This window comes from Dicentrarchus labrax, unplaced genomic scaffold, assembly GCF_905237075.1.
Source record: "Dicentrarchus labrax unplaced genomic scaffold, dlabrax2021, whole genome shotgun sequence".
Classification (NCBI taxonomy): Eukaryota; Metazoa; Chordata; class Actinopteri; family Moronidae; genus Dicentrarchus; species Dicentrarchus labrax.
Genome location: NW_026136705.1, coordinates 214,740 through 236,576, shown reverse-complemented (window position 1 = coordinate 236,576; position 21,837 = coordinate 214,740). Strand labels below are relative to the sequence as shown.

The 21,837-nt window shown below is 39.9% G+C and overlaps 2 protein-coding genes across 35 annotated transcripts in view; one reads left to right on the top strand and one right to left on the bottom strand.

The window, feature by feature from the left end:
- Nucleotides 1-432: 432 nt before the first annotated feature.
- On the bottom strand, nucleotides 433-7,968 carry LOC127364550 (endothelin receptor type B-like). Of its 2 annotated transcripts, none has more exons than XM_051402177.1 (8): nucleotides 7,800-7,968; nucleotides 6,226-7,120; nucleotides 5,451-5,578; nucleotides 4,715-4,913; nucleotides 2,897-3,049; nucleotides 2,666-2,799; nucleotides 2,409-2,517; nucleotides 433-1,335 (listed from the first exon to the last, which is right to left on the bottom strand). In XM_051402177.1, the coding sequence occupies exons 2-8, from the start codon at nucleotides 6,958-6,960 to the stop codon at nucleotides 1,237-1,239; spliced, it is 1,557 nt and encodes a 518-aa protein (XP_051258137.1). In that variant the 5' UTR covers nucleotides 6,961-7,120; nucleotides 7,800-7,968; the 3' UTR covers nucleotides 433-1,236. The 2 variants fall into 2 exon arrangements, with proteins under 2 accessions (XP_051258137.1, XP_051258140.1); XM_051402180.1 differs by having other exon boundaries at nucleotides 433-1,291.
- Nucleotides 7,969-11,092: 3,124 nt separating this feature from the next.
- Nucleotides 11,093-21,837, top strand: part of ttc29 (tetratricopeptide repeat domain 29) — a 55,167-nt gene continuing 44,422 nt past the window's right edge. For 13 of the 33 annotated variants that reach the window (XR_007884841.1, XR_007884835.1, XR_007884838.1 and 10 more), the window contains exons 1-16: nucleotides 11,093-11,178; nucleotides 11,953-12,051; nucleotides 12,170-12,247; nucleotides 12,935-12,994; nucleotides 13,765-13,928; nucleotides 14,379-14,555; nucleotides 14,704-14,916; nucleotides 15,204-15,289; nucleotides 15,565-15,656; nucleotides 16,002-16,125; nucleotides 16,436-16,525; nucleotides 16,746-16,906; nucleotides 17,754-17,871; nucleotides 18,833-18,911; nucleotides 19,888-20,241; nucleotides 20,416-20,510. Coding sequence is in view for 2 of the 33 variants with exons in the window: in XM_051399861.1 (XP_051255821.1) it covers nucleotides 11,972-12,051; nucleotides 12,170-12,247; nucleotides 12,935-12,994; nucleotides 13,765-13,928; nucleotides 14,379-14,555; nucleotides 14,704-14,916; nucleotides 15,204-15,289; nucleotides 15,565-15,656; nucleotides 16,002-16,125; nucleotides 16,436-16,525; nucleotides 16,746-16,906; nucleotides 17,754-17,841 (1,413 nt within the window). In the remaining 31 variants the exon portion in view is untranslated. The other 20 variants (XR_007884849.1, XR_007884850.1, XR_007884847.1 and 17 more) reach the window with 7 other exon arrangements.

The following is a 21,837-nucleotide window of genomic DNA, read 5'->3' as shown; positions in this document are numbered from 1 at the left end:
TAATATAATATAAAATACAAAAGGTGTTTGCTTTTGGCCCTCTAAGGGAAGAGGTTGCTGACTTTGACCTCTTTATTTCTCAGTTAGTGTTTAGGATTGATGAGGTAGGATTGATTTGCGGAGGTGGAGGGTGTGGACTTTTTTTCCCGCTTCTGACGGGGGGCATGAACCACAGCACAGCAAGATGATGAACATGGTAAACATTACATCTGTTAAACACCATCATATTAGCATTTAGCTCAAAGCACTGTGTACGTACAGCCTCACAGAGCTTCAGCTGGAAACCAGATGAGTGTGTGTGACTTTACAACTGCTCTTAACTGTGGGCAGTGTACTGGAAAATTAATTAAAGCAGACGTTTGGCACACACACACACACACACACACACACACACACACACACACACACACACACACAAACCAAAACAGATCCTTGTGAGATCTTTGAGAATATAACTTTATTGATAAACACAAACATATAATTTAATTTTAAAAAACTGTGATGTCAGTCTATTGCTTTCTTCCGATACTGAGCGGATTTTTGCTGATGCGTAGAGGATGAAACACATTGTTTATGGTGACTTCTTGACAATTCCTTTAGTGCCACCATTAGGACAAATCTTTAGCCCCACAAGTAGAACATAAAACTCATCAGTATGTCGTTCACTCTGTCAGCAGGTTCATATCGTGGGATGTAATGAAAAATGCAGCCTCTAGGGGCTGCTAGTGCAGCTTTAAACTTCAGACTTACAGGTACAGTTGCAATTGAATATTTTACATATAAAACATAATAATAAATACTTTACATGGCCAAAAGTAAGTGGACACCCAAAAATTACATACATTATGTGATTGCTGAGCATCTCATTTGTGTGGTCAGAGCTCAGCTGGGGAAAGCATTTCTTTCTGGAGCTGGCTTTGTGCAGAGGCATTGTCTAGATTTCAAGTTTAACACACTATGTGTCCACATACTTTTGGACATGCAGTGTATAATATATCACCATACAATATTTAGTCTGTAATAAAATATAATACAGTATGTAGAACTGAATAAATACGCCAGTAAAAGGTAAAAACAAAACACTAGAGGATCTATATAGTGGTTATCTGTTGTATCACACGCACAATCACACAACAGTGTCTTTCAGTGGGTGTTGGGTGTCTTTGTTCAGTCCGGTTGAGCTGCTGGTTGAAGATAAAGACGCAGACTCTCTCTCTCTCTCTCTCTCTCTCTCTCTCAGTGTTCAGTGTGTTTGTACTGCAGGCTTGTCCCATGGTGGAGGGGCAGCATACTGTTGGAGAGAGAGCCAGAATAACACCAACAACACAGACAGGACTGGAGAGAGAAAGAGAGGGAGAGGGAGGGAGACAGAGGGGGAGTTTGATTAAAGGGGTACTCCAACGATTTTGTATTGTACCTCTATAAAGTCAAATGGACTCACAAGAGACAAAATTGAAGCAACAGCGGCTGAGATATCCTGATATTTAGGCCCTAGGAGAGGGCTGCCCAAAGTGGGGCAGGCGGGCCTTAAGGTTTACTAACCGAACTAACTAATAAAGTAATGTTCAACAAATACACTACACTGAATTCTACAATCAAAAGTATATTTAATTACCACTTATTTAATAATTGGTAGCATAAAAGCATTTTTTTTATGTTGATTAGGATACTCATAAAGATGAACTTGTTTATGTCAACACAACTGACCAAACTAATGCTTGCAACTTAAAAAGTTTATCTAACTCAATAAATTTGTATCTTGCAACCATACATTTATTTAAGTGGTGACAATAGTTGCACTGAATTACTTTTTAGAGTGCATGGGCCTCCATGGGAATAGGTTTTGCCCTAGAATATTTTAAGCTCCATAAACATAATGGAAACTACATTTCCCATTATGCAACCAACAGTATCTTTCCATTTGGCCCTGCCTGTCTGATAAATGCCCATGTCTTTGCCTTGTACTACACACTTTGTGGTAGGAATTCTCTGAGTCTCCAAGCCAAAGCAGAGATAAAGATTATTTTCTCAGAGCCTCAGAAAACATTACACACTGGTTTTCACACACAGGTGGATTCCTCATGATGAGTGGAATGAACTTTACTGTATGTGTGAAGTCGGTGGAGTGCCCCTTTAAACAGACGTATCACTGGTCACTTCCCACAAGTCTTTTATCAGAGGTCACGACCTTTCTATGCTTAGGCGTTCGTCACTCTCTTTCCTCAAGATATCTGCAATCCCAAAACATCTGACAGTCTCCTTTTCTTGCCCTGTGATATCTATGTCTCACGCCCTCTGACCCAGTGACCTCAATGTGATGTCAGCCTGACTTCGGGTCCACAGCTGTTCTGACATCCTCTATCAGTAACACTCTCAGCCACAAAGCACAACAATATTCAGCTTTTTACCTTGAAGCAGTTTTTGAACTTCTTGGAGACAACGTAGAGGATTATGGGATTGATGCAGGAGTTGATGGTTGCCATGTTGATACTTAAGTAGTCGAGCACCAACAGGAAACTGCAACCACAGAAGAAGAACACATTCGATGGGTAACAAGAACAATAAATTACAGTAGGGCATTAAAACTACAAAAACAGAGAAGAAGGAGTAGGAAAAATACAACTTTTCTCAGTTTATTTGACTTTTTTCGTGTTTGTGCACCTACTTTAACAGTTCGCAGCGGCGTGCATCATGGGGTTTGTACACAGTGCTCTTCAGCAGGCGACTCAGATGGAGCGGAAACCAGCACAGAGCAAAGATCAACACCAGGCAGAACACGGCTTTAGCTACTTCTCTACGCTGTGGAGAGAAAAAACTTGCCTCAGAAGCTGACTTATGTATTATCATCAAAACGTCAGTCCTTGTATCGTATATACTGATGTATGTGTGTGTGTACCTGTTTAAGGTGTTCACTCAGTGCGATCCTCAGACTTCCTTTCTGGTGTCTGAGCATCTCACAGGTCATTAGGCCGTAGAAAACAGCAGAACAGACCAGAGGTACGCAGAAGTAGAAGCCAAACAGCCACCAGTCCTTTGCATCCCGGTAGAACTGGAACATGGAGAAACACACTTTCAGAACGTTCTAGAGCCATCAATTCTCAAAACGTGTTTAAATATATTTTTTTAGCTCCTCTGGAACATCTTAAAATTTCATATATTAAAAAACATTATAACCATTCCACAGACCCACAGGACTTTTTGAGGCCCATCTCTAGAAAGCCTCTCAAACATCTCTAGAATACTTGATAACACTCGTCAGAAAATGCTGACTAAACTTTGATCTGAATATCTGAAATTGTACAAAGGCTTGAAAGCTTTTGAAATTTTTTCTTTCGAACCTGAATACGTTTACAAAATTCTGTTTTTCATTCTCCATTTTAGAACTTCCAGAACGATGCACAACCACACAATGCTCTAGAACTAATACAGCATTCTAGAATTCTTGTGAAATTCTATCTGGAACCATCAAACATTCTTGAGTATCTCAACACAAGCTTCTAAACTTCTTTTCAACACTCTAGAATCCTCAAAACAACTTTTACTGAACTCCTTAAAACTTTCTAGAACCTTGAATAACTGTGGAACCATCATACAGCACCATAACCTCCTAGAACCTCGCTAACATTCTGGAACAAACTGGACCTAAAATCTAAAAAAATGCTTTCCACCAACGCAAACCTAGTGCTAGTTCTGGGCCAGTGCTAGTGTTGGTTCAGAGTTGGTTTAACTTGAGAACTTTCTACGAACTGTAAACTGTGATGCTTCTACCAGTCACCTTCTTCCAAGTATTTTTTGAAAGTGCCTGTCTTTGCCAACAACAACTTTACAGATGGTTCCTATTGCCATTCCAGAACCACCTTTAGCTACCACAACCACTGGATCATAATCTCTTTTTGGACCAACCAGCTTGTCCGTATACTTAACTACCTTGTTACGCCAAGATTTTCAAATACTTCCGGGCAACAGGAACATTGTGATAAGTATTTACTGACAGCAGTTAAAATAATTTGACAAAAAAAAAAATCTGTAAAGACTGATAGCAGGTCAGCTGACCCAGGTTCAGTTTTGAGTGCCGGGGCTGACTGTTTGTAGTCCAGTCACGACCTGCTAACATAAACAGGAAATGATGTTCTAAACTGAGTTGAAAAGGCCTCGCCCTGAAAAACAACAAACAGATCATGGAAATGGAGGAAAGAGTCCACTTATGTCCCCACAGAGACCATCCATCATACAGATGGACTGAAGACCCAACCTCACCCTACGCCTTTAAACATTGACCTTTTTCAATGATACTACTTCTTCATTGTCTCATGGGAAAAACATGTTTAAATCCATGTTGGTATTGAAGCCTCGGACCTGAAAATTCTGTTTTAGATCACTAAACTGTTGAATATAACTTAATGTCCACCAACATAAACCATGCTACATTTCTCAGGGAAAGCTGAGTTTGGACAAAAGAGTAAAAACAGCCACATGATAATGATGTGATGATGCTGACTGCCACTATAATAATGCTTCCTTACAGCATCACTCGACGTCTGTATGGACCTATTAAACATGTTACGTGTTTCTTCGAGTGCGGGGAAGGTTTACAGACGCTATCAACACATTGACATAAACACAGACACACTAGACCACACGTACACACTCTCTCCTCTCCCTCTCTTGCTCACATGCCAGCACGCACATGCTGTAAACACACACACACACTCACAGTCATGAAGGGCGTCGTGGGCTGCAGCATGCAGGTCGTTATGGTAACGTTCTTGTAGTCGAAGGTGAACATGTTGAAGCCGATGGCCTCCGGCACAGCCAGCACCATGGACAGCAGCCAGATCACCACTATCTCCACGGCTGTTACCGTGGGAACACCTGTGCCCTGCACCCGTGACCAGGACGCCACCGCACGGTACCTGGGAACAAGGGTATTCCTTTTAATTATTTATTCTTGGGTGGGAATTGTCAGTACAGGCAGCCATGTAAACTTTTAAAACTAACTCCTTAAGGTTTCAGCAGAAGTCACATGTAAACACAACTTAGTCATTTCTACGTTACTTATTGTTTTAATTGAAAAATATTATATGGTGTTGTTTTTAGTTTTACTGTACAAATATTCTAGACACGACCATTAGAGTTCAACACATCCACAGACAATAATCATGTAAAAAAGAAAACAAAAACGTAAATAAAAGTAAAGAAAAGAAAGTAATGAAATCTGCTGAGACTTAAATGAGAAGATTGATAACACTATCATGTCTGTACAGTCAAAACAAAGCTACAGCAAGCACAGATTGCAAACAGGTGGAAAAGACCAGCTTGGCTCAGAGAAAATCCTGAACCTCTAAAGTTCACAAATGAACCTGTTATATGCTTGTTTGTTGTTGAATAAGCCCATTTAAAAAATGTTGAACTGTTCCTTTAATAGACACATAATGAGCAATGTGTGTTACCTGTCCACACTCAGAGCACACAGGTTGAGGACCGTGATGCCGACTGAGGCTTTCTGCAGGAAGGGGAACAGCTTACAGAGGAACAGACCAAACACACTGTCGGCAAACGGCCACCGCATCGCCAGGAGCTGCACACACACACACACACACACACACACACACACACACACACACACACAGGCAATTAAGAGATTATCATAACATCACAGTGTCAGTGTGTGGTCTGTTATCAGTGTCAGTGGGATATTTTAGTGCCGTTATCAATGTAACACTTAACTTCCTGACTGAGACACACAACACATGCTGCTGCCATGGGAAGTTGTTTTTGTACCCATAATGCATTTCTGCTCCTGTAAACTATGTCCCAGTCATAACAAGTGAAATAACTAAGTGCAGCTGGTTATTTGATTATAGTGTCATTGTTTCATTTTTTTATGTTTTGTGATCAAATATTATAAGCAAAAAAGACATCAACGTGATGGTGAAATATGGATTAAACAACTCAATCAGTGAAATAGTTGCACAAGCACAAATTAATTATTTACAATAATACAGTAATTTCCTGAATAGGGATGAATCACACTTTATTAAGTGTTCAACTGCTTGGCTTATGTATCAGTAAATGAAATGAATGAAATCTAAAATGAGAAACCATGTAACCATAATATGTAAATATTTAAAGCAGCAACAAGGAACTTTTATTTTGTGTTGATTCTATTCTATTATAATTTCATTTCATTGATTTCAAATGAGCAACCATATACTAACGCTGTACCTTGTAGACTTGGATCGGTATGTCAATGGCGATGTATATCAGGTCTCCCAGGGCCAGGCTGGCTATCAGGGCGTTGGGTCCATTCCTCATGCTTTTATTTTGGTAGATAATCCTGAGCAGGGTGCCATTTCCAATGATCCCCACAGCAAATATAACACAGGACAGCACCGTGTTGATGTACTTGAAGGCTGTTTTTATTGATGTGGCCTGCAGGCATTTCGGAGGGGATACCGGGCGCATCTGAACCACCAGGGAGGAGTTGGAGGTGGACGAGTGAGGCTTTCTTTCGTGTTTGTGTTTCAGCTTGTTCGCATGTTTTGTCCTCCCTTTTTCCGCTGAGGACGGGGCCTTGTTCACAGTCTCTTGCACCAGATGTGGTTCTCTGTCTAAAGTCTGGATAAGGGGGTCCATCCCTAGTCCTAGAGGTGGGTCAGTACCATGGAAATCAGGCAGGTCCGACATGATCAGATCTGAGATCTGAGATGACTCAGATGAGAAGTTTCTGTGGCAACCAACCGGATCGACAAACGTCAAACCCCAGAAAAGCAGCAGCACGGTAAACATACCCGGAATTCCAGAACCTAATCTGGGTCCTATTCTGGAACCTTTGACTGAATCCACTTTTGTGACTCCAGAGACCATCCTGGAGCCCGATGTGACTCTTGAACCAATTCCTGTACCCGCTGCAAATCTAGAGCATGCTTTGGAATCTGCAGTATTTCCAGAACGTGCCATAGCTTCAGAACAAATTGTAGAACCCACTCCAGAATCAGTGTCGGAGTAGTTCTAAAGGCTCCAGAAGTCCTCAAGGTTGAAGTTGAAGTGGACCAGCAGAGAGTAGAGAAGGTGTCAGGGGTTTGTAGATTATTTTGGGGATTTGGGGCTCGGAGAAACTCTGGAAAGCAAGATGAAAACAAAACAGCTCAAGCATAACTAGAATAGAATGATGTTCTCGGTACCCAGAATGTTTGGAGATCTCAGGAGTCTGAATTAATTTGTCTTTCTGAACTCTAGTTGCCTTTAATGATTACTGTAAAACATTAAAGTCTCGATCAACTGATTTTTTGGCCACTTCAAGGCCACTTCTGTGTGAAACTTTTAGCAAACAGTTGTTTATCAAACCAGTAATAGAAAACATAGATAAAAAATTTAAATTTTGTTTTTCAAAATCATTTTTCTAATTTTTATATATTGTTCCACTTATAAAAAAAAAAAAAAACAACAACATGCCTTTCAAGGCTTTCATAGGTGAAAAAACTATTTTAAAATTAGAAAAATTATCATGAGAAAAAAATATTCACTTGCCTTTGAGGGCTTCCGTACAACCACATAGTGTAACTTAAAATAAGTAAATAAATCAACGATTTTAGACAAAACACTGCTGGCTTCAACTATCAAATTAAATATTAAATTATTGCCTGTTATCAATTAAACATATTATTTTATATGTATGATATATTATTATTGTTCCATAAAGGCTCTATTGTGGAAAAATTTGAATCCTCACTCAAACTTCAAAGTTGCATCAGAGGACTTTTTATAAAGCAATAAAAAAAGTAAAAAAATATTCCTACCTGTTTGTATTATTTTTTTCTCCTCCTCTGGTTTTTACAGAAAATAAATCCTTCCAAACAACATCAGTGAGAGGAAAAGAAGAGTGTGCTCTGCTTGAGTCGAGACTAAACTGATGAAGTCTGACTGACAGAGCTCAGTTTTACTCACTCTCTCTCTCTCTCTCTCTCTCTCTCTCTCTCTCTCTCTCTCTCTCTCTGATAACATGAATGCTCGCACGTCCCCACTACTCTACTGTCTCTCACTTCCTCCTCACTCTACTCTCCTCCTCTTTCCCCTCTTTCCCCCCTCCTCCTTCCAATATCTTCTTTATCTTGCCTTCTCTTCACACTTCTTCTCATCCTCTCCCTCCTTTGTTGCTCCTTATCACCTCCGCCCCTCTCTCCTCCCCCCTCCTCCTCCTCCTCTTCTCCTCTTTCAGTCGGTTACAGTGGAACATCTCATAAACACTCTGACATGAAGTGGCTCTGAACTTTTCCCACTTAAGAGAGCCTTTATAAAACAACGTTGTGGAAATTGAGGCAGTAAAATGTATTACTGTATATAAACAACAAATTTGACTTTATTGGAGCGTTTGAACACAAGTGATGCCAGACTCCAGTCTCACTTTATTAAACCACCAAGTCCTGCTCTCTATCAGAGTTCACTGAAGCCATCCTTTCTTTATTCTTTTGGATATTTCAACAAGGATAGGTTTTATTTGCTGTTCAACCATTTACTAACATCACCTCAGTCATGTTAGGAAGGTTTCCACAGTTCAAAAAGGTGCTTATTGGCCATTTTGTGGGTGCAGAAACCACCGATAACAGATTTCTGGGGGCAAAGTGTGCAGTAGAAACACACAATTAACACTCGCACTACTTTTTTAAAGCGAGAAAACTAAAGTTTTGCTGCACTGTGTTCACCAGCGAGCTGCTAACTGTGCTGTTTGGTGCTCAGCTGCAGCCTCTCAACACTATGAGAGTGGTGACAGTGAATGCAATGCAATTTGGTGCTGGTTAGTTAGCGTAGATTGGGATTTTATATTCAATTTTTTAAAAAACAGCAGCCAGCTTCCACCAAATGTCTTTTATTCCAAGATATATAGTGTTGTTGAACAAGTGGCAAAAGTACATGAATTATTTACTCAAGTAGAAGTGAAGAAGTACACGTTCTGAAATGTACAAAAGTATGGTTTCTCTGAAAGATGTTTCTGCCGGCTGTTTCTATTTTTTGTGAGATGATCCTGGAGCTTTTCCGTCACTGTCTGTGATCTGCTGCGGTGTTTGAAAGGTTCAAACATCTGTCAGTGACACGCAGTGTGTGCTATTACTGAATGGAACATGTTCGTGTCTGCAGCACATGTTGAGTTCGCACATCTGTAACACACGTGTGCTACACTGAACCATCTATCTATCTATCTATCTATCTATCTATCTATCTATCTATCTATCTATCTATCTATCTATCTATCTATCTATCTATCTATCTATCTATCTATCTGTCTGTCTATCTGTCTGTCTGTCTGTCTGTCTGTCTGTCTGTCTGTCTGTCTGTCTCTCAGACTCACTCCAGTTTAGTGGAAATCCATCAAACCTTTGACCCCAGAAAGTTCAGGTTCACTTAATGTCAGCGCTAAATTTGGGATTTCAGAGTTCATCTTATCGTAGTCGCTGAGTGCAAGTGGAGACATAGGGGCTGTCACTGTGTGTGTGTGTGTGTGTGTGTGTGTGTGTGTGTGTGTGTGTGTGTGTGTGTGTGTGTGTGTGTGTTGTTTGTTTGTTACAGTAAATACAGACATAAACAGATGAAAGCTCTACGTGACTTGAACCATGAAGGCAGATAATGGGATGACACACACACACACACACACACACACACACACACACACACACACACACACACACACACACACACACACACAAAGCTTAGATCCTTTCAGCAAGGCATTAATAGATAGTGAATTTTGATGTTATGCTCAAATTTGAATTAAGGAAAAACTATCAAACTGCTTTGTTTACATCTGTTTGGAGTTTTTTTCTTCTATTATTGTTGGTTCGGAGCATTTTAGGCCAAAATCCTCACAGAGTTCCTTTAATGAGGCATTTACATTGTCACCAAGAGAGAGAAGAGAGCTTGTAAGTTATAATATTAATAATAATGAAAATAATAAACTTTATTTATGCAGCACTTTTAAAGACACAGTTCCAAAATTTCTAACATTACCAGGACCAGGAATAAAAACATTCCAGGAGGCAATGAGGAAATATAAAATCACACTGAAGTAGAATAAAAGAATAAATCAATAAAGATAAGTTCAGAGAGTAAAGCAGATAAAACATATTGCAAAACTAACTGTTCTGTTTCCCAGCTCTGAGTATACTCCTCTAAATGATCCAGTTGTTACTCACTTATTATCCATTCTGTTGTCTTCCTACATTAAAGTACTAACAGCAGGAACTGGTAAGCATGCATGTTGTTGGTATCTGATTCATTCAAATACATGACACTGTAAATCGTTATTGCCAAACTATAAAGTGCTACAGCTTTTTATTTTATTATTTCCTGAGTTTACTGCAGACAGAGATATACTTGTAAAGATTTTAATTTGAAGCAGAAACACACACTTCTGTATGACGACCTTCTGTCGGCGTCGGACCACCGACCTCCAATATCGTAAAACACGTTTAATTCTCACTTTTCTCTTCAAAAGCTGCTGGTTAATGGACAAATTACACTTGAAGCTAATTAGAACGAGAAGAACAAACAGATCCAAAAGGGTCTCGTTTCACAGCAAATCAAACCCAGATCCTCAGACAGACAGGAAACAGCCTCTCTGTGTCAGCTGCTGCTGATTTCCACCCAGAACATGAAGCTTTATTAGAAACTCTGTGACTCTTTGAAAGGAAAAAGAAGAAGTTTCCATCCCAGCTGCAACCAAGCTCCACTCAGACGACCTCCAACATCTCAAAGAAAGTGTGTGTTATAAAAACCCTGCTTCTTTTCTCATGTACTCTTAATATACAGCCCTCTCTTTCTCTAAATATTGTGCTATACTAATGTGTGTACTGTTGATCTGATGCTCTCTGGTGTCCTTTTATTTATTTATATTTGCTCTGGTGTCATTTTTAGGTCATAATCAAAATATTATAAAAGACATCCCATTAAATATTAAACACATATCAGATTATATTATATACACTGATAAAGTGAATATATTATTATCATCCAGAACCGCCAATATAAAGGAGAAATAATGTTTCTATTCTCCTGAATGGAACCGGGCAGCAGTTGGCAGGATGTTAGTGTTGGAATGCGGCCGGTCCCGTTGCCACGGTGACGGTAACTCCTCCGCAGGCGGCGGTTGAAACTGTGAAGACAGAAAGTTTCGTTTTATCTGCGGTAAGTTTGTGCAATCTGTGCGGGGTTCAGGTTTTTATTCAGGACGCAGGGTCGATGGTCAAACACAGGGAGAGAGAGTTAGAGTAGACTGAGACTGAGGTTGCAGTCGGTCAGCAGGTTGAACGTTAGCTGACTGTTTATTGTTGTTGTTTATTGGCCTCTTTCCAACCAGATAATATAGGACAGATAATATAATATAAGTTAATAACCATGCACAGGCAACAGGAAGGCTAGCTGTTCAGTTGAGGATGTTTGATTTAATAATTTTACTGTTTCAGAAAACAAACCTCAACTCAAGGTTCATATTATTATTATTATATTATTGTTGTGTTATTATTATTATAGTGGGATTTTATTTGCCTCATCGCAGTCCTGAAATGTTTAAATCCTGGTTCAAACCATGTAAAGCACAACTTTGTCTGTGTACATATAGTTTATTATTATTATTATTATTAGTAATAGTATTATTTATATCTTGTCAGTAGTTTGACAAGCCACAGCATGTTTGGCCAGTTAAACAGGAAAACTGTATTTAAATAGTCTTTCCCACTCAAGGTCCACTTTCTGGTGTTTTCTTTAGCTTTCAGCCGCTGCACATGGTCTTCAGGGATGAAGTTTGCTCTGATAATTCTCAGTGTTAGCAGCCAGATATTCCTCAAAGTGTAACATGTCACATTAACTTTTACCACAAACAAGTAATTGCTGTGTGAGATCATTAAATATGAACATGTTAGATATAATAACGGACTTCAGATGATGGTTGTTGTGTTTCAGTTTGACTGACGGCTGAAGAATGAACGCAGCAGTAACACGGCGGCACACCGGGTCTTTTCTACCAGAACTCATTACCAAGAACAGCAAACGGAGGAGAAGGTAGAGTACAACTGCAGTACTCTAAAAGTGTTTTAAAAGAAACAACAAGAACACAGTAGATGTATGTTTAATCTCAGTGAGCAGTGAAGGTATAACGTCTCTTTTATTCTGTTTGCAGGATGAATGAGCAGAAGGAGTCTCTCCAATCTGGACCAGAGAAGTCGGCTCAGATCCTCTCCAGGGCCGAAATTGCATGGTGAGTTCACCCAGGAACCACAAGAGGGATTCAATGACGTTTTTCTCCCAGAATTTATTGTTTGTTTATTATTGTTCTCCTACAACACACTCAGAAATCTAGAGATTTTTACTGCATGTTGGTATTTTAAACTTTCCCCACCCACTGTCCCAATGCCGGCATTACGTAGACCTTACATGGGACAGCTATCGATCAGCCAGGAGGTGGCAGGAACAGATATTTTTTATTTAATTCCATCCAACAAAGTGTAATTTGTCCTGTAAGGAGCTGTGGATGTGACAGGATGCTCCTTTAGTTTCTGGTTTTAGCGACAATGAAAAATACTGATCTTGGGATTAACCTCTGTTCACATTTTAGTGCTGTCATAGGTCAAATTGGTCCTCAGGGTTATTAAAACTTCACTGAACTCTACACAATGAAAATTCCCATGAATATAAGTGTTACTATCATCAGATCATAGCATGTTTTCTACGTCATTGTGGTCGACGCTGTAATTCAGGCACTATGTGTGACAACCAGAACCTTTGAAGTCATTTAACAGTGTAATAAATCTTTAAAAACTTTATGTTCAGTGGTCTGACTGATAAAAAAAGCTGTGTGTCACAGAGTTTAAAGCTTTATTTTGATTATTTTTCAGTGAGATAAAACACAGAATGAGCATAATGTGTGCTGCTGTCACGTCTCCAGGTTCACAAACAGTCTAAAGCAGAACATCTGTGTGGAGACGCTTCGAGAAGGCAATCACAGGTATCTCACTCTCTGTCTGTTATCGGTCATCATCCAGTATGTTGTTGAGGTACAAACTCTACAGAACAATGTAATCTGTTTATATGTACTATAGGGCTCTCTTCATTTCACCTTTATTCATTGTGAAGATTCATTTTCTGTCTTTAAAAAGTCAATTATTGGCTTAATATGTGCAAAATCAACCCAACAATCAAAAACTAAAAATGTAATACAGCTGAAACAAGTATCAAATGAGTAAAATGTGTCAATATCTGTACTCATAAATATACTTTTAACTTTTATTGAACAGATACTGATGTACTCGCTCCACCCTCAAAATGTTAAAATAGCCATTAACTCCAGTTTTATTTATAAAAACCCTCAAAATGTTGATATATATAGGTTTGAATTTGGGTTATAGTGCAGTAAATCATTTTGATTAAGGTTTATAGTTTGGTTTCCATCATGATTTCACTTCCACAATTGTCCACTAGAGGTCCCTATTTTAACTCTGTTAGACCTTGAACCAGTTGGGATGCTGAAGTTTCCATTCAGAGTTTAATAGAAACAGTCAGAATATATATATTGATTGTCTCTGCTCATTTTAAATCAATCACTTGTAGAATGTCTATTATCGTCACTGCCATGTGAACATACAGCAATTCTCTATCATATACACATCATTATTTCAAAGCTCACTGTGAAAGCTCTCTCTCTCTCTCCCTGTCTGTCATTACTCTCTCTCTCTCTCTCTCTCTCTCTCTCTCTCTCTCTCTCTCTCTCTCTCTCAGGTCGTTCTCAGAGATCTTCTTTCTGCTGCAGTCCGATCAGGATCGGAGGGCGGCGGCTGAACCGGGTTCAGCTGTCAGACTTCAGACTCCTCTGGACGAACAACGGGACAAACTGGAGACCATGAGGCAGCACCTGAGCCGGGCCGAACAGGCTGAAAGGATCGGTACGCCCCCCACACACACACACACACACACACACACACACACACACACACACAATTCAAATGAACTCAACTCAATAGAAAATAATACAGACATACTGAAAGTGATAAGATGTAGAATATTGAATAAAATCGGTAGCTTCTGATAACATAAATGTGCACAAATTGATGAAATATTTAACATTTACACTTCAATACATGCTTCCTTGTGTACATGATGTATGCCGAAATAAAGATAAAATCCCATTACTTATGATAAGGTTTAAATTAGTGTTCATATTAATGCCTATGTATGTCAGTAATACAGGGAAGGTACATTCAGGATTTTCTAAATGTAGTTTTGTTATTTAAAATGCAGGATAGTAAAATGATGCAGATATGGGGTTAGGAGGTTCTCCCTCAGTATTTCCTCTGTGTGTGTGTGTGTGTGTGTGTGTGTGTGTGTGTGTGCAGGTTCCTGGACGGCGGTGTGTGACCAGCGTCTGTTTTTGGGTCTGTACTTCTCGGCTCCAGAGGACCTCTGGGTCAGTTTGCACTTCTTCCACAGCTGTGCAGACAGAGAGAAAGGAGGCCGCTCGAGGCCGGCCACCGAGGCCCGGGCCTGCATGGCTGAGCTCTACCTGCAGCAAGGTGGACAGCACACACACACACACACACACACACACTTACACACACCGTCTCTGGAACTCTACTGGAGGGATGAACACAGAATAACAACAGTACAACTACAAACAGACGTTATTCTGAAGGGTTGACGTCCCGTCTGTGGTTCCTGCAGGCGAGCTGGATCAGGCGAGGCAGCAGGCGGAGCTGTGCATCAAGCAGGCGGAGGACGGCGGCTGGCTGGCCCTAAACGGTCGGCCCCTGAGACTTCGGGCCCGCCAAGCAATGTCGGGGATCTACAGCCGGCTGGCCGACGCTCCGCTGAACGCCGGAGACTACAGCAAGGCCCTGACGCTGCTCCACAAGGGCTACATCATGGCTACTGAGTGTAGGTAGACAGTCTGTATGTGGTTGTCTGAAAATATACTGAATACCACAAGGTGTTTAAAGACAGTGAGAGAGAGAGAGAGAGAGAGAGAGAGAGAGAGAGAGAGTCCATGTAGCATGAGAACAAAGGGATGTTTCTTTTTACCGCTTTGATTGGCCCGTTGGAGTGAACGTACGGTGGCCAGCAGGGACAAAAGAACTTACCAAAGAGTGATTATAATATAATTCAGTGTGGCTGAAGATGTTTGTAGTCAAATACAATAGAACAGGTACTGATGTGTGTTTTAGCTGAGGACAAACACATTGAAGGAGAGGCCTCCTACCGACTGGGACTGACCTATCAGAGAGCAGGAGACCATGACACTGCCAAACAGGTACCTGAGTGTGTGTGTGTGTGTGTGTGTGTGTGTGTGTGTGTGTGTGTGTGTGTGTTAAATTCCTTTAACAATATTTAGTGTGTCTCTCAGTACTTCTTGATTTCCTGTCTGTGGCTCTCAGCACAAAGTTCCAGTCATTGAAAATGGGTCACACAGTGTTTTGGACAACAATGGAGCTCTATGGCACAGAGGAAGAAGAGACATTACACACACAGTACTTGTTAGAATACAGAATATTACGATTTGTGTGTCTGTGCGTGTTTGTTTGCCAGTTCTTCAACACTTGCATGCAGATTTTTGGCACGCTGCAGGATGCAGACGGACTGGGGAAGTCCTACAACGCTATGGCCAAGTCTTTAGAGAGGTAAACACACACACACACACACACACACACACACACACACACACACACACACACATACAGAGGAAGCACTGTGAACCTGAAACAGAAAGTCTAAAAGTTGGCAGTTTGTTTAAGGTAAACTGGTTGCTGGTGAAACAGTCCCATGATGATTTCTAATCATAATAAAACTCCTGAATGTTAATTAACGACTTTCTCTGCTTGATGTGTTACCATAAACAAACCATAAACCAAACTGTCCTTCTAGTGTCAGTAGAAAGCTTTATTGTGTGTGTGTGTGTGTGTGTGTGTGTGTGTGTGTGTGTGTGTGTGTGTGTGTGTGTGTGTGTGTGTGTGTGTGTGTGTCAGTGAGGGAAACATACATGAGACCGTCCAGTGTCTGGAGAAGTTAGCCGACATCGCCCGTAGCAACGGACTACAACACAACCTTGCAGAGGCCTACATGTATCTGGGAAATATCTACTATATGAGGGTATGGCACACACACACACACACACACACACACACACACACACACACACACACACACACACACACACCTGGAGGCTGTCTCAGGGCTGGAGAACCAGTGTTGCAACAAACTTACAGGGTGTGAGTTTGGCTCAGGGGGGCTGAGAGTTGGCCCTGAGTCCGTACAGCATCATGGAGGTTTCTCATTAATTCAAGTGAATGCAATATGTGTCATTAATGCTGACATCCTTTACTGAGTGTTTTTGTTTATAGCACTTAATTGTGTAATATTAACAATATTATTATACAACTCTCTCTCTCTCCCTCTGTAGAGTCAGTATAAGAGAGCTTATGAGTTCTTCCTGCAGGGTTATGAAGTTGCCTGTAAACTGGGAGATGTGGCTCTGCTGCAGAAGACACAGGTACAATATAAACTGTCTGTCTGTCTGTACTGGGACTGTCTCACTGCTAGTAGCTGGTAGAGGACCGTCACTGCTTCCTGTACACGTCTCTACACTTGTTGTGCAGCTTTCTGTGACGAACAGTAGAGAGTACAGAGCGTGTTCAATCTGGATACAATGCACTGAACTACAGGTGGTCTGTCTGTCTGTCTGTCTGTCTGTCTGTCTGTGGCTGTCTCAGGTGTTGGTGGCCAACGCTCGCGCTCACTCCCTGATCCTGAAATACAGCGCTGATGTGGTGTCGGCCAGTCACACCGCCCTGCGTCGACTGATTGCCTGGAAAGAGAGCAGAGTCTGTCAGGAAGTCAGTGCAGACTGTACAGACAGTGCTGCTACTGCCTGGTACTAACTCATTATCAGATAATAAAGCTGGAACAGAAATCCTGATCACATCAGAACTGTTTGATATATTCTGAATCATATCCTGTAAATGTGTTTGATATAATAGTATTGCCTTGTTAACAAATGAGTGATGTAATACATTAATGAACAATAAATAAATAATAAATACTTAAGAGACATGTAAAGCTGTATTTCTTTCATTTTAAGAGGATCTTAAGTACCTGAGCTACTCCAGTCTAATCTCAACTTTCACTGCTTTACACATATCAAGACAAAGGAAAGGTTCCACTAACGTGTCTGACTTGTTAAACTTGTTAAGTTAGTGTGTTGTAGTCAAACTAACTAAACTTTGGTTGAATAATCTGTTGAGGTCAAATACATTTTAACTCACAAACCTGATGGAAATAAAGATGAATTAACACAAGTTGCTTTGTTGTTCATCAGGTTTGAGAAACGCTGGTCGATCTACATTAAATAAAGACACAGAAGACTGACATGTAACACAAGCAAACAGCTACTGAAGATATCAGCTACTTTTACCTGATACAGTTGAGATAATACTGCCTGTATTGAATGTACTACTGTAATATTGTGATAATGCAGCTATGAAGGATTCCATTGAGAGAAAACATAAAAGACTTTATTGCTCTTTTCATTCATTATTGCAATATGATAAAGTTTTTAAAGGAATATTTTATTGATTGTTGTTACCAGTATAAACTAAACACATTAGTTTGAGTGGATGTGAATGAAATGAGTGTATTTATCCACTGGTTCTCCAACGTCTCTTAATATTAGTTTCATTTGTTGTCTGCCTGCATGTTCTAACACGTTTTTAACGTTTCAGGCTGTTTAACTTTTTAGGATCCTCCCCTCCTGTATGCATCAGTGACGTTCTTCTTCATTGCCTTCAGAGCGGGAACAGCACAACATGACTGATCCAGTTTGCATTCTTCACCCTGCAGGTAAGAATTGTTTTTTAAAGTAAAATAATCCCTGATCAGCATTTTACTAATTTAATCAATAATCCTCATTCATAACGAAGTACAATTAACAGATAAATTGTTAATTAGCTGTGAAATTACGACAGGTTAACATATAAGGGCAGTTTATTGCTTTAAATGATGCATATGTTACACTTCAGTCAGGACCACTTTTGTCAAAAGAGAACTTATTTCCAAATGCAGAATGTGATATTTGGTGGTATGGATCTGTTCTGGGACCTCTCTGCCCTTCCACGTGCACATGTGAAAAACTTAAGACAAAGAGAGCAGCAGCAAAGACCCCTCAGGGTACAGGACAGAGCAGGCTTCAATGACAACAGAAATAACATTGATTAAATCAGATAAAACATAAAAGGACGAGCTGGGGTGGAGGTGGGTTGCAGAGGATGCAGCAACAGTAGGCAGCTTAAATAAGGTACCACTAAATGAGGGGCCACTGGGGGCTTTTGAGGGACCTTTGGCTGATCTTTTGGGGCCACTGATTCCTGATGGTATTTCAGATGGTTCATAAACGGCGCTCTGTTGATTATTGCTGCTGTGCAAAAGCAATGTAAGGATGTCGCATTTGTAAAACTCAGGCTGCATTTGAGACATAACTGTGAACTCTGAAAGAAAGGAATAACAGTAAAAGTTATAAAATTATATGAACTACATGTGCTCTAACTGTGAAATAATGGGAAAAATCAAAACACCAAACAGAAAGAAATATGACCTCTTTTTCTTACTGAAACATGATAATTTTTGTTGTGCAGCCTCATTTGTGCAGAAAGGGCTGAGATAAAATTGACTGCTGCTGAAACTTTCACTCTCCAATAACACACTAAGGTGTTAAAATGTCAATAACATTGATATTTTTAAGACAGACAAAATGTCCAACAACGGAAGACATTTGTTTTATTTGGGTTTTTTATTTTATTTTCAGGAGTTTACAATGCTGTCCAGTGATGGACTATCCTTCAGGACCTGCAATGTTTTAATGTGTCTGATACTGACTTTTGAAGGTATTTCCTCACAAAACACTCCAGGAACATTTTGATGTGTGTGTGTGTGTGTTTTGGATGTTTCACACATGTAGTATGTCTGTATTTTTATACTGAGAAAGAGAGAAAGAGAGAGAGAGAGAGAGAGAGAGAGAGAGAGAGAGAGAGAGAGAGAGAGAGAGATGTTGAACCCATGACCACTGCAGCTAGGACTCAGCTTTGGTAAATGGGGTGCCAGATCCACCAGGTGAGCTACCAGGATGCCCCACTGTTACACATTAATTACAAATTTTTTATAGAAAGCTGTTTAGAAATTACATTTTTTTTATCAGTAGAGGAGGAAGAACTCTAACAGTCAGTAAATGAAGCACTACAACAAAATACATAGTCCTTAATCAGTATTTTACTAATTTAATCTATAATCTACTTTCAGGATGAAGTACTATTAACAGTTAAAGGATAAATGTTACAGTTCTTTTAAATAAGTAACAGTTAATTTCCTGTGAAATGATTGAGGAGTTAACATGTGAGGGCAGTTTGATGCTTTAAAGGATGCATTTAGATACACAGTCCATCTTAATGCAAACATACATTGAAAGAGTTATTGATCACTTTTTCCTGAAGTGACGCTCTATCACAACTTAAGTGGAAGCAGCTGTGTGTTAAGTAGAGAGTAAAGACATTTGTTTTATTTGTGTTTTTTAGAACAACCAGACTAAAGGATGTTGCCCAGTGACAGACTGTCCTTCATAATTCTTCTAATACTGACTTTTTAAAGGTAATTTGCACGCAAAACAGTAACACAGTCTACAGTCACACTGGTTGCTCTGAGGCTCCAGCGGTCGATTTTCTTTGTTTTTGATGCAGTTTTATAACAATGTTTATGATTTCATGCTTTTTTATTAAATGTTTTCTTACTTTTAGAAAGTAAAAATGAATCCATTCAGTCTGATGACATGTATTATAACTATACTACTGTTTCTTGTTTGTTCTTTAGTTTGCGTTGCAGAGCAGTCAGAGTTGATTTGTTCACATCAACCAATCGTAGCCCTGGCTGGTGATGATGTCATTCTACCATGTTACCTTGATCCTCCAATCAGTGCCAGTTCTGAGACAGTGGTGTGGACCAGACCTGGTTTAGACCCAAAGTACATCCATGTTCACCAAGACGGACGACTGATGTTTGAAACTCAAAATCCATCTTATTATCTCAGAACGAGACTGTTTGTGGATGAACTGCAGAATGGAAACGTCTCCATGAAAATCTTCAAAGTGAAAATCTCTGATGCAGGAAAATACTTTTGCATCCTTGAACCAATGTTGAAGGAAGCTTCCATCCAACTCACTGTTGGTAAGTCAGACTTTCTGAAGATGATGAATTACACATTTGTGCTGACTGCAAAGATCAGTAATGTAACTTTATATTAGAAGTAAGCAGCCATGATAAGACACAAAGAAAACAGTGCTGTAAGTTATTTGTTGGATCTGAATCCACTGTTTGAAATTCCTCCTCTCTTCTCATCAGGTGTCGTCTCCACTCCCATCATAGAGGTTGTCTCCAATAACAGTAGAAGAGTAGTTTTACAGTGTGAGTCTAAAGGCTGGTATCCAGAGCCTGAGGTGGTCTGGCTGGACGGTGAGGGGAAACCTCCTCTCTGCTGGACCTACAGAGACAGTCAGAGGTCCTGATGACCTATATACTGTCAGCAGCAGAGTGACTGTGGAGAAGAGACACAGCAACAACTTCACCTGTAGAGTCCAACAGAAGGACATCAACCAGACCAGAGAGACACACATCTATGTTCCAGGTTATAAAGAGCTCTAAATATATTAAACATATTGTCACTGTTGAGCTCTAGTTTGATTCAATAATGTCATTCTGTTCTCTCTTCTATCTTTTCATCTGGTTTATTCACAGTTCAGTCATCTTCTGATCGGATTCGGATCATCATCATTATTCCTGTTTGCATTATTGTGCTGTTCATCATTATCACCCTGATAATATGTAAGTCACATATTTATTTTCCTTTTTTATTCCAAGTTACTGTCAGAGCTCTTTATTGACATACATACAGGCATAACAACAGTAACTAAGCAAACAGTCTGAAATGATCTTCACTGCAGGAAATTTGGGGGAAAGGGAGGAAATAAAAGAAAATGTGTTGCTTTCAAAAGCTTTCTCTCATTTGGAAATGTTCTGTTTATGAAAGTCACTGTGATGTTAAAAATATTCCAGTTCAATTATCATATTTTTGTTCTGCTTGTGGAGTTTTCTCACTTTAACACTCATTCATTGATTAGACTAAAACACATGAACACAACAACTTCAACACTTTCCTGTTTCTTTTGCTTCACAGACATAATATGGAACCGTAGTGTGAAACTCCAGCCCTTAGTGGAGGGAAATCAGCAACAGGAGGACCAGAGAGAGCAACTGGACAGAGTTCAGAGATCACAGACAGAGGAACCATCAGGAGCAGGAAATAACACTGAAGACACTTTAAAACATAGAGAGACGCAGTGTTGAACGATGTGGACTAAAAACCTCCTGTAGTGACCGAGAACGAGGAGGAAATCATTGTGACACTGGAGGATATTCTCCATCTTTTCCTGCTCTACCATCACGCTGACAGAGAATGATGATGTTGTTTGTCTTCCTAGTTTACAATCTATCCATTGTGACTTTGTTTTCAGTCTATGTGAGCAGGTGTTGTCTTTGAGCCAGTGAAAAGGCTGCAGACACACAGTGAAGAAGGGAGATCTTAATGATGTTGGTGTCCAGTCTAAGATATGAGCTGTGACTGAAGATTCCTGCTTTCATTTCATGGATTGTATCAAAGTTCCCACTTCTGTTTAAACACAGAACTGTTCACTGTATATATTTATATTAGTTTAACCTGTTATTGTTTTTATTGTTTTACTCAAGCTGTATAGGTTTATTAGTATT

What these genes read in the sequence shown, in the direction of transcription:
- LOC127364550 (XM_051402177.1), bottom strand. Translation starts at nt 6,960, where the DNA reads ATGGCACGTTCTGGAAATACTGCAGATTCCAAAGCATGCTCTAGATTT. An exon ending in TGAGTGAACACCTTAAACAG is followed by an intron (nt 2,800 to 2,896) that starts GTACACACACAC and finishes TTCTCTCCACAG; the next exon opens with CGTAGAGAAGTAGCTAAAGC. An exon ending in CGCCGCTGCGAACTGTTAAA is followed by an intron (nt 2,518 to 2,665) that starts GTAGGTGCACAA and finishes CTGTGGTTGCAG; the next exon opens with TTTCCTGTTGGTGCTCGACT.